Source organism: Quercus lobata, chromosome 10 (assembly GCF_001633185.2).
Source record: "Quercus lobata isolate SW786 chromosome 10, ValleyOak3.0 Primary Assembly, whole genome shotgun sequence".
Taxonomy (NCBI): Eukaryota; Viridiplantae; Streptophyta; class Magnoliopsida; order Fagales; family Fagaceae; genus Quercus; species Quercus lobata.
The window spans coordinates 5,504,540-5,516,383 of record NC_044913.1 but is presented as its reverse complement, the minus strand read 5'-3'; the positions used below and the strand labels follow the sequence as shown (position 1 = coordinate 5,516,383).

The following is an 11,844-nucleotide window of genomic DNA, read 5'->3' as shown; positions in this document are numbered from 1 at the left end:
TTTGTGACGACCCATAATAATGTTGGGTTCCCATGTAAAAAGGCTCAAACAATATCATTTATAGAGCGTGGGTTTGAAAGGCTAAGCCTTGGTCACCAGACGGTGGTTAGTCGTGGTGTTCATACATAATTAAATCGTGTTCGCTTTAAGAGTCTTTCTCCTGGAGGCGGGCTGGGAGGCTCTGGTTTTTGGCATTTTTTCCTAGCCCTTTTCTCCGGATTGCTTGTCCCTCTTTTTATATTAGCCTGTGTTCCTTATCCTTCGTCCACGTGTAGGATTGACTTTTCCAAGACTGATACTTGTCCCATCAGTCCATACCCAGAGTGGTTGGGGGTGGTTGTGAAAGTTTAAGGGCATGGCTCTGTCATGCGCAGAATGCATTATTACAGTTTTGGCAGCCTTTTACTTGTGCTGTTCCCACACTGTGATCACTTTTTCTTTTAGGGGCATTTATGGTATGCCGAGCAAGAGCTCGTCCTCGGCTATTTCCTTAGACCGTCCATGACTCTTATGATGCGTACTCGGCCCTGTATCTCCTCGGCGCAGGCCTTAGGCCTTAACATGAAATGGGCTGGGGTCACAAACTCTCTGGCCCCACAGTAATCGTTTTTTTTTTTATTGAATGACAATTACATCCACAAAGTTTGGTTTACTTTTGAGATATATATATATAAATATATATATATATATATATATTTTTTTTTTTTTCTGTTAAGTGATAGATTTATCACCCAAACAACATCCTCTATATTTTTGTTTCTTTTGATTTTACACCCTTTATGATTAAGATTAAGATTAATTTGAATTTGCATCCTCTAATTTGAAACTTAACATTAGAAAAATAGATCTAAATTTTAAAATATTAGGGTACAAAATCAAAATTACCCAAAATTTTAGGGGTGTAATTTTTAATTTAATCTTTTTTTTTTTTGGTTAACTCAAATGTTACTAGTCTACTATTATTTACATTCAAGGAATATATATGTTGGTCATTCATGGTCAATTTTCAATATCTTGCGACTGTTAATTTACATTCAAGGTATATGTTGATCATTCATGGACAACTCTAGAAGAGATGTTTGTTTGAAAAAATAAAAATAAAAAGATGTTGCTGGTTAAAAAGAATAATAGCCATAAAACATGTGCTAACTCATATAATCAATCGAGTTTAATTAAACTACATAGGGGATTTAATATTTTAAATATGTGTTTGGATATATTTAAATTCTTATTTATCTTTAATTCTTTATCATACATTTATGTAACATTAAACAACAATTAGAAACCAATTTGAATTCTAATTATGCTTCAACTTTAATATGAAATGTAATGATTATTATATAGACTAACAAGATAAGTTAATAAATTTATCTGGGGACTACTTGAACCTAGGTTCTCAACCTCCAAGCCTTTAAGGTTTATGAAAATACCAACTTGCCCAACATGGGTGGTAGTTAGAAGTTTAGCTTTGGAGTTTAGTAAAATAGCTTTCAAATTGTGTTTGATAAGCCTTGTAGAAAAGCTTGATATACCTAAGCTATGGAAGCTCAAAGTAGGTAGGTATTCATTGTTTAGATAGAGTATTGCCTTCCTTGTATATGATAATTTTAGAGAGGAATAAAGCAAGATATCATCTTTAATTAAAAATAAGAAAAATAAAATATTAATCAAGTGTTGACAAACAAAAAAAGCATTTTTTGTTTTTTTTTAAACATATTATGCAAAGAAAGCAGAACAATCTTAGATTATGCATTATGATTTGAAAAATGTTTTCCTTTTGATGGTGGAAATATTTTAAGGGAAAAAGAGCAACTGGGGAAAATGCTATGACTGGTCAAGGAAAAGTTGGGTAGACTAGTGACTGAATGATATAACTTTGGATCTTTGCCACAAGGCCCAAAAAGATGTGGTGAATCATATAATAGTCATTCCCACCCAGCCAGTAACAGAAAATGCATGCTATACAGCCAATCAGATTCAGATTGGTGACAATCCCAGGATATTTATTTATTTCTTAATATATTTTTTTGGTTTTGTTTTTACATGCAGAAAATTTACTACTAATTTTGGATATGGCCTACTCTAATCACAGATCTAGCCAATGACACTAAGACATGTCAGTATATATAAAGTGCATAGCCATTGACATGTCATTTTTTGATTGGTCCACTGTTGACTCCCTTTGACCATCGTTGGGTCAAATATAAAAGTACAACGAAGCCATTGTGTAATAAAAATACCAAATGGCAATTAATTTGGTAAATCCAAAAGGGCAGAACTGCAATACACTCTTATATCACCACCGACTCACCAAATTTAGTACTCCTCTGTCATCCAAATTATAAGAAAGCCCCTATTCTTTCCCAAAATCCATATAAACCTATGGCTTCGATTTAACTAAATTCTCATATATATTGCTACCAAAAAATCATACTTATAAATAATAATAATGACATACATTTAGATATTATGATATGTAAAATGTAAGGGGGAAATGATTCAAATTGCGGGGTTAGTAACATGTCGTAATTATTTCTAAAAAAAAATTATGATATGTAAAATGTGTGTTTGAAAATTTCTTATTTTCGGTAATTTATTTTCATAATATTTATAAAAAGAAATAATATTTATACTAATTGTGTCACAAAATTTAAATATTAGTATATTTTAAAAATGCAAAAAATTAAATTATTTGCAAAAAGAGCTGGGACAAAAAATAAAAAATAAAACCTTTTTGACACCAAGCATATATGGATATTTTCTTATGAGTTATTTTTATTGTTTTTCAAAATTACCTACTCAATTTTAAGATTTTCACACTAATATATAAGGAAATCTAAAAATTTTTCTTTCACATAACGGTTACAAAAATTAACAGTGTAGCACTTGATTCGACTAATTTTAATTAGTTCTCGTATGGACGCACCGATAATATTATTTTATTATCTATCATTAATAATTGACTTTCTCGATAATTGTAAAAATTATCACCCATTTAATGATAATTTGGTCATGTCCACATGTATTTTTAGAATTATGGTTAATAAATCATTTTAAAAAAATCTGGACATTTTTTTTACAAAAAAGATAAAAAGAAAAAGCCATCAAAAATTTTATTTACTTTTTTTTTTTCTTTCTATTATTCTAAAAATGGCAGCAAAAGTAAATTGATGAGAAAAGACAGTCAAATTGAGAGAGTCTCCAAACCCAGAATAAAACCCCACTCACATGTTACATGTCTACTCACACTCCTACTCTGCCCCTCAAAAAACCAATTTCACCATTTCTCACTTTCTTTCTCTCCTCTGTCACATTAAAATAAAAACAGAGCAAAAATTCCTCTCTTCTCTCTCTTCCCTTTTTCCTCTTTAGCTCAAAAAAAAATATGAAGCACAAAGAATCTCAATAGCTTCTTCTTCTTCTTCTCTCAAAAACCCAAAAATGAAAAATCTTTTGTAATACCCAGAAAAAAAATTTGACCTCTTTTTGTGTGTTTTTGTTAATGGCAGCTTCAGAAGCAGCTCAAGAGGTTGTACTTTCATGGCTAAAAACCCTACCTTTAGCCCCAGAGTACCACCCCACACTCTCCGAGTTCCAAGATCCGATTTCCTACATTTTCAAGATCGAGAAAGAGGCTTCCAAGTATGGAATCTGCAAAATCGTCCCTCCAGTGCCTCCATCGCCGAAGAAGACCGCGATTTCGAACTTGAACCGGTCTCTATTGGCCCGAAACCCCGATTCCGACCCGAAATCCGCCCCCACATTCACGACCCGGCAGCAGCAGATCGGGTTCTGCCCGAGGAAGCCCCGACCCGTGCAGAGGCCCGTTTGGCAGAGCGGCGAGTGGTACACGTTTCAGGAATTCGAGGCCAAAGCGAAAGCGTTTGAGAAAGCGTATTTGAAGAAATGTGGTGGTGGTAGCGGTGGTGGTGGGAATGGGAATGGGAAGAAAACGACGCCGCTTTCGGCTTTGGAAATCGAGACCCTTTACTGGAAAGCCACTGTGGACAAGCCTTTCAGGGTTGAGTATGCTAACGACATGCCCGGCTCGGCTTTCGTGCCATTGAGCTCGAAGAAGAGCAAGATTAGTAGTAGCAGTGAGGGTGTGAGCTTGGGAGAGACTGCTTGGAATATGAGAGGGGTGTCGAGGGCTAATGGGTCGTTGTTGAAGTTCATGAAGGAGGAGATTCCAGGGGTTACTTCGCCGATGGTGTACGTGGCTATGATGTTTAGTTGGTTTGCTTGGCATGTGGAGGATCATGATTTGCATAGCTTGAATTACTTGCACATGGGTGCCGGGAAGACGTGGTATGGCGTGCCCAGAGAGGCTGCTGTCGCGTTTGAGGAGGTGGTTAGAGTTCATGGTTATGGTGGAGAGATCAATCCTCTTGGTGAGTTTTTTTTATGATTCCTGCTTATTTGGGGTTCCCCTGTTTTTTAAGTTTATAATGCGTGTTTGTGTTTGTAATTTTGTTGGAGATTGATGCATTTGGTTGTTTATAACTGATGAAGAACTGTTTTAGAAATGATATGGATTGACAAAGAGATTACTCTGTTCTTGTGGGGTCAAGTTATTTAGATTGCAATTAAACTAACTTGTTTGGACAAATTCAAAGGATAATAGTTAATTTGATTATTCTCAAACCTTCGAAGCTAACTTGTTTTGATAACAGTTGGTTAACTACTTTAAGCAATTAAAGGAGTTAAGCGGAGAAACTAACTTGTTTTGTCCTTTAAGCTATTAACCTAACTTGTTTCTAATGTGTGTGTGTGTGTGTGTGTGTGAAATTCTGGTGCAAATTGATAAACTTGGTTGTTTATAGCAGATGCAGAATGTTTTAGAAAGGATATGGATTGATATAGACATTACCCTGATTGTGTGCACGTGTATGTGTGTGAAATTTCATTGGAAATTGTTGCATTTCGATGTTTATGACTGATGAAGAATGTTTTGGAAAGCCTGGGTTGACAAAGAGATCACTCTGTCCTTAGGGTCATGTTAGTTAGATTGCTTAAAAGAGTTTAGCAATTAAACTAACCTGTTTCAACAAATTGGAAGAATAATATTTCATTTTATGTTTCTCTAACCTTCAAAGCTAATATGTTTTGATAAGGGTTGGTTAATTTCTTTGTTGCGTAAAGGAGTTAAGTTGCTTTGTACGTTTCTCTATACATTGTAATCTACTAAGCATATTTTTCATTAATCTTTGGTCAGTTACTTTTGCAACTCTGGGGGAGAAGACCACAGTGATGTCACCTGAAGTATTTATCAGTGCAGGCGTTCCGTGTTGCAGGTGAGCTTGTGATTTGTGTCCCTGTTCTGCTTCAATGTTCTGTTTTGGCTTTCTATGGACATTCTACGATGAAATTCAAAGCATGAATCACATTTAATGGCTTGAATAACTAATGATGTTATTAGCTTAGGATTAACTTTTGCTCTGATTCCTCTAACATGCAATTTCAACCTGATAAATGGTAGAAATTGAAATATTGGTTGAAAGAGAATAAAATCACATTGATTGCACACTGAAAATATTCTTTGCAATCCATTACAGCATCCTTGATTATAGCTGCTTGTGATATGCATTCATTATCTTAGGTATGGCATGAATTCATATCTGTGTCTCTTACTCTATCAATTGCTTCAAATCAGGTTAGTGCAAAATGCTGGGGAATTTGTTGTCACTTTCCCAAGAGCCTATCATACAGGGTTCAGTCATGGTGAGAAACCTTTCAGTTTTAATATGGTAGTTTGAGGTTGGAATTGTAATGGTGACTCTTGTTGCTGTTATTAAATGAGAATACCTATTTCATCCCTTTGATTTTGGAAATTTAGGGTTTAATTGTGGGGAGGCAGCTAATATTGCCACTCCTGAATGGTTGAGGGTTGCTAAAGATGCTGCTATTCGAAGAGCTTCTATCAATTATCCTCCCATGGTGTCTCATTTCCAGTTACTTTATGATCTTGCACTGGCATTACATTCAAGGTTTGTTTCATTACCATTTTACGTTTGTTTCTCACTATTATACTAGCTGTTTCATTCTTCCTGTACCTTGCTGAAGGCTTTCCCAATGCATTCTTCATTCTCAATCTGATCAATACATTTACTTTATATGTATCTTATTGCTGATATTAACTGAATTTGAAGTCTTCATTGACTACACTATGTGGAAATGTTCTAGTAAAATGCATTGCTTGTTTCATGTTTAAATTTTTTCATTTGGTAATATTTATAACTAACTGCTTTGCTTTCTGATTTTCATTGCTTCATGTTTTTGGCATTTTTGGGTTGTTCTTGTCTTTGTTATATTATTTCTCTATGAAATTCAAGAGATATAAATCCTAGTGAGAAATTGCCAATGTGCCACAAAGTCTTCCAAAATTGTTTTTTAAGATGTCAGAAGCACAATAGATTAAAAAGTAAATTTCCCAAATGAATTAGTTGGTACTAGAAATGTTAGAAGAACTGAATGAATAGAGATAATTGTTGGGTTTATAGGCCCCCTTAATTTTCTATTTTCTCCATGCAGAATGCCTATGGGCAACAGTGCTGGACCAAGAAGTTCACGCCTAAAAGATAAGAAAAAGGGAGAAGGAGAAACAGTGGTTAAAGAGCTATTTGCGCAGAATGTAGTACAGAACAATGAACTGCTTCACATTCTTGGAAAAGGATCTTCCATTGTCCTTCTTCCACGAAGTTCTTCGGACATATCTGTTTGTTCTAAATTACGTGTTGGATCCCAGTTAAGAGTAAACCCCACGCTGACCCCTGGTTTATGCAGTTCTAAGGAAGCGAACCAGGGAATTGGGCAAGTTAAAAATTTTCTTCCAGTGAAAGGAAAGTTTGGCTCTTTTTATGAGAGGTTTGATAATATATGCTCCTCGAATTCTAAGACACTGAATACAGACAGTGAAAGAGGAAGTACAGCTCAAGGTGATGGGTTGTCAGATCAGAGACTCTTTTCATGCGTCACATGTGGAATTCTAAGCTTTGCTTGCGTTGCTATTGTTCAACCAAGAGATGCAGCTTCTAGATACCTTATGACCGCTGATTGTAGCTTCCTTAATGATTGGACTGTTGGTTCTGGAATAACTGGTAATGGGTTCACTATTGCTAATGGAGATGCAATTACTTCTGATCAGAATACTCATCCAGGTAGTTTTACTAGTAAAACATCCTTTGCAAACCGGCCATCATTATATGATCTTTCATTGTGGTCAAGTACAAATTTGCTTTGTTTTCTGTCATTTGCTACACTTAACTGTGTACTAGACATGGCATCTATGTCCATCATGTGCCTTTCTGGTGAGATGTCCAGGGTTTTAGTTCCTTCATTATTTTATTTTATTTATCAGTGTGGTCATAGCCAGCCTATTGTACTCACTTCTAGGTGCATGGACCTTAATTTTCTTTTCTTTTAGTTTATTTTGATAATTGCTGCTTCTCTCCTAAAAACATCAATGCCACTCCTAAATCTTTCTTCTTCTTTTTTTCCACTTTTTTTTTTGGGGTTTGGTGGGTTACATTTTTGTTTGGTAATGCTTAATGTTTATTCCTCTGTTATCCACCTTTCCTTCCTTGCATTTTCTGTAGTAGATCTGTGATTTGTAACTGCTCTAATCCAAATTTCTCCTTTGAACTAATAGAAGTTGGGAAGACATGTTAAAGGAATTCAAATCTCTCATATAAAAGGATTAGTGTAGACAAAGCACCTGATATTGCTTATTGTAATTATAGTTTTTTCCCTGGGCTGTGTAACAGTTACTGAAACAACTAACTTTTCATTTACCTAGTTTTAATGAAAGTATATTCTTACTTTGAGCACAACTACTTATTATGTTGCAGGGATTCTTTGTTATAATCATATTATTCATATCTAATGTTCAGCACAATTATCCTACTGGCTAACCCCAAGGGGTAACACAATCCGATGGGGACCATACCTTATGAAGTAGTGGTTACTGGTTTGAATCTCCTTTTCCCCTCCTCTTGGGGCCAAAGCTCACGTAATGAAAAACAATTATCCTAGTGGCTAAGTTTTACCTTTAGCCTGCATATAATTCTGACATTGTATTTTGCGCAGGCTTTCTATTTTCACAAATTGGTTTGTTTTAATAGTGTCTCTTAAAAGTGGTATTATGTTGTTTTAGATTGCCTCAAAGAAGGTTGTATTTGGTAGATTTATGTATTTTTGCTTGTGCATGCAGGATGGAAGGAGAAAAGTATCCCGGATGGTTTGTATGATGTCCCTGTTCAATCTCATGATGGCCAACGTCAGATGGAAGATCAAAGGTATGAAGTGGTTTCAAATACTGAGACACAGAGAGAGCCGTCCGCTCTTGGCCTATTAGCTATGACTTATGGAAATTCGTCTGACTCTGAGGATGATCAGGGTGAACCAGATTTTCCTGCATGTGCAGATCAAAAAAAGTTGACAAATAGTTCGTCAGAAAGTATATACCAGTGTGATAATTCTGGTTTGCCCTCTATGCAGGACTGCCCCCAAGGTGCAACTGGGGTTCGCAGTCCCTCTCTATCAAGACATGGTGTTGAGGATGGAAGTAATCAAACCTCTGACTGCTCTGCTGAGTTTAGAACAGATGATCTTGCTTCCAGAAGATCAGATGGATTGATGGATACATTTAGTGATCCAATTACAGTATCACATGTTTCTTCTGATTGTTCTCTGGATGTCCATGATGTTGATCAAACAAAGTTTGGCAAGGAAAATGTACCGAGAGAGAATAAAAATATGTCATTTGCTCCAAGATCTGATGAAGACTCTTCTAGAATGCATGTCTTCTGTCTCGAGCATGCCAAAGAAGTAGAAAAGCAACTTCGTCCAATAGGAGGAGTGCATATATTGCTCCTTTGTCATCCAGGTGCATGCTCTAACAATCCTTCATTTACAACATGGACATTTTCCCCATTAGTTTCATTGAAAAGCCAAAGCTAAGAAACTTTTATTAAAAAAGAAGAAGGCCAAAGATACAGGAGGGAGAGAGGGATGAAAGATTAGGTTTATTATGGGGTTGAGGGCTTGAGATCAAATTAGAATATAGGAAGTCTGAGAAGTTTTAGTATGGTGAATTATATAATTTCACGCAGTGATGTGCTGACTTTTGTTTTATCCAAGTGGCAAGATGATCTCAGATTGAAAAAATATCTTTAATGATATAGTAACCTAATTTGCATAGTCAAGAGTCTTTTACCATGTGGTAAAATTTACATATTTCATGATTTTATGTCATTTGCTGTGAACCGGCATTTTAAGCTTCACTGGTGGAATTTATTTGCTACTTCCAACGAAATGGTTTATTATCTAGATGTCTTGCATCTTTGAAAAGATTATTGTTTGTAGTTTTTCCCATGTATAGATCTTAATTATCATCTGTCCTCTAATCATCCACATTTATTTGTAATATCACCTGCAGACTATCCCAAGATAGTGGATGATGCAAAGTCGCTGGCAGAAGAAATGGGAATTGATTATCCCTGGAACAATATCACATTCAGGGATGCCACCAAAGAGGACGAGGATAGGATCCGGTCAGCTCTGGATAGCCAGGAAGCAATTCCTGGGAATGGAGATTGGGCTGTAAAGCTGGGTATCAATCTCTTTTATAGTGCCAACCTCAGCCGCTCTCCTCTTTATAGTAAGCAGATGCCTTACAATTCTGTTATATATAATGCATTTGGCCGTTGTTCTCCGGCTAGCTCTCCCAGAAAAGCTAAAGTCTATAGGAGGAGATCCGGCAGACAGAGAAAAGTGGTGGCAGGGAAATGGTGTGGGAAAGTCTGGATGTCACATCAGGTTCATCCCTTCTTGGCCAAAGGGGATTCTGATGATGAAGAAGAAGAAGACATGAGCTTCCAAACTTGGACAATGACAGATGAGAAGTTTGAGATAAAATCAGAGAGTACCCATAAAAGTGAAACCACCATGGTTGCCAGAAAATATGGCAGGAAGAGAAAGATGACAGTAGAAAGTGGGTCTGCCAAAAAGGCTAAATTTATTGATAGAGGAGATGCATTTTTTGATTATTCAGTGGAAGATAATTCTCATCAGCAGGGTAGGACCCTTAGAGGCAAGCTGGCCAAATCTATAGAGAGAGATGAAGCAGTTTCAGATGATTCATTGGATAATTATTCTCATGAGCTGCAAAGAAGGGTCTCTAAAAGCAAGGAAGCCTTTTTTGATGAGAGAGAAGATGCAGTTTCTGATGATTCACTGATGGATGATTCTCATCAGCAGCATAGGAGGATTCATAGGAGCAAGCAATCAAAATGTTTTGACAAAGAAGATGCAGTCTCAGATAGTTCACTAGGGCATAATTTTCATAAGCACAATAGGAGGATTGTTAAAAGCAAGATTGGGAGAGAAGCATTTTCTGATGATTCTCTTGAGGGTAATTCTCATCAGCAGATCAAGAGGTATAATAGAAGGAATCAAGCCAAATGTATCGAGAGAGAAGATGCAGTTTTGGATGATTCACTTGGGGTTAATTCACACAAGCAGCACAGGAGGCTTCCTAATATCAAGCGAGCCACAAGCATTGAGAGAGAAGATGCAGTTTCGGATGTTCCACTGGACGATGATTCTCATCAGCAGCATAGGAGGATTCTTCGAAGCAAGCCAATGAGAGTAGAAAATAGTCAGCCTATGAAGAAAGGGCCCCCCCGCCGTGTGAAAAAAGGGACCTCTTGGGCTACAAAACAGGTGACCCGTCGGCCAATCAAAAAAGAGAGCCCTCAGCTAATGAAACAACAGACTCCTCGACTTCGAAATAATCAGAGTGAACGGACTTCTAGTCATATTGGCTTATTAGTTGAAGAGGACCAAGAAGGTGGACCAAGCACACGCCTCAGGAAAAGAACCAAAAAGACCGTGAAAGAGTCTGAAGCTAAACCAAAAGCAAAGAAGCAAGCTAGTAGGATAAAAGTTAGAAAGAATGCTTCAGCTGTGAAGGCTCCAGCTGGACACAATGATCCAAAAATAGGGGACGGGGAAGTAGAATTCCTGTGTGACATTGAGGGGTGTACCATGAGTTTTGGCTCAAAACATGAGCTTGTCTTGCATAAGAGAAATGTCTGTCCAGTCAAGGGCTGTGGAAAGAAGTTCTTCTCCCATAAATATCTGGTGCAGCATCGTCGAGTACACTTGGATGAACGGCCTCTTAGGTGTCCTTGGAAGGGTTGCAAGATGACATTCAAGTGGGCATGGGCTCGAACTGAACATATTAGGGTTCACACAGGTGCTCGTCCTTATGTGTGTGGTGAGCCAGGCTGTGGGCAGACATTCCGATTTGTGTCCGATTTCAGTCGTCACAAGCGGAAGACAGGTCATTCAGCAAAGAAGGGAAGGTAGTAATTCAATGGAACAGGGATGTAATTTACCATTGCTAGCAAATATGTTGTTCAATTGACAGGGTTAGGGATAGGTTTAAAGATAGGGTTAGGATTTCCCTGTAATTGCCATTCAGAGCAACTGTAACAATTCTGTTTGCCTGGTGTCTTCATTGGACCCAGTTATTTGCTGCAACCAGAGCAATTGCTTGGATGCTCAACATTCTTCTCCAGTCAATGTCTGTCACATTCTAACCCTGGTAACCATAACTACATAATCAATGTGTTGAAAAATAGAACTAATTCTAATGGTCTGATTTTATGTTTTCATTTATTCACCTTACCATCAACACAGACTTGGTACCAGGCTCAAGTATAGAAACATGGAGGGGTAAACTTACAGGATATCTCAGATGTTCGAGCATGTTGCTGGCTGGTTGAGCATTGTCATGCACAACCATTGGTGAGTATGACAGTTGTTTGTGAACCAAATGGC

General features: G+C 37.1%; 1 protein-coding gene across 1 annotated transcript; it reads left to right on the top strand.

Annotated features, from left to right (window-relative positions):
* Positions 1-3,426: 3,426 nt before the first annotated feature.
* On the top strand, positions 3,427-11,676 carry LOC115962788 (lysine-specific demethylase REF6). The gene is made up of 7 exons (XM_031081661.1): positions 3,427-4,391; positions 5,216-5,294; positions 5,654-5,721; positions 5,837-5,987; positions 6,532-7,157; positions 8,210-8,884; positions 9,437-11,676. Exons 1-7 carry the CDS (start codon positions 3,503-3,505, stop codon positions 11,368-11,370), a joined length of 4,422 nt encoding a protein of 1,473 aa, XP_030937521.1. The 5' UTR covers positions 3,427-3,502; the 3' UTR covers positions 11,371-11,676.
* Positions 11,677-11,844: the final 168 nt, after the last annotated feature.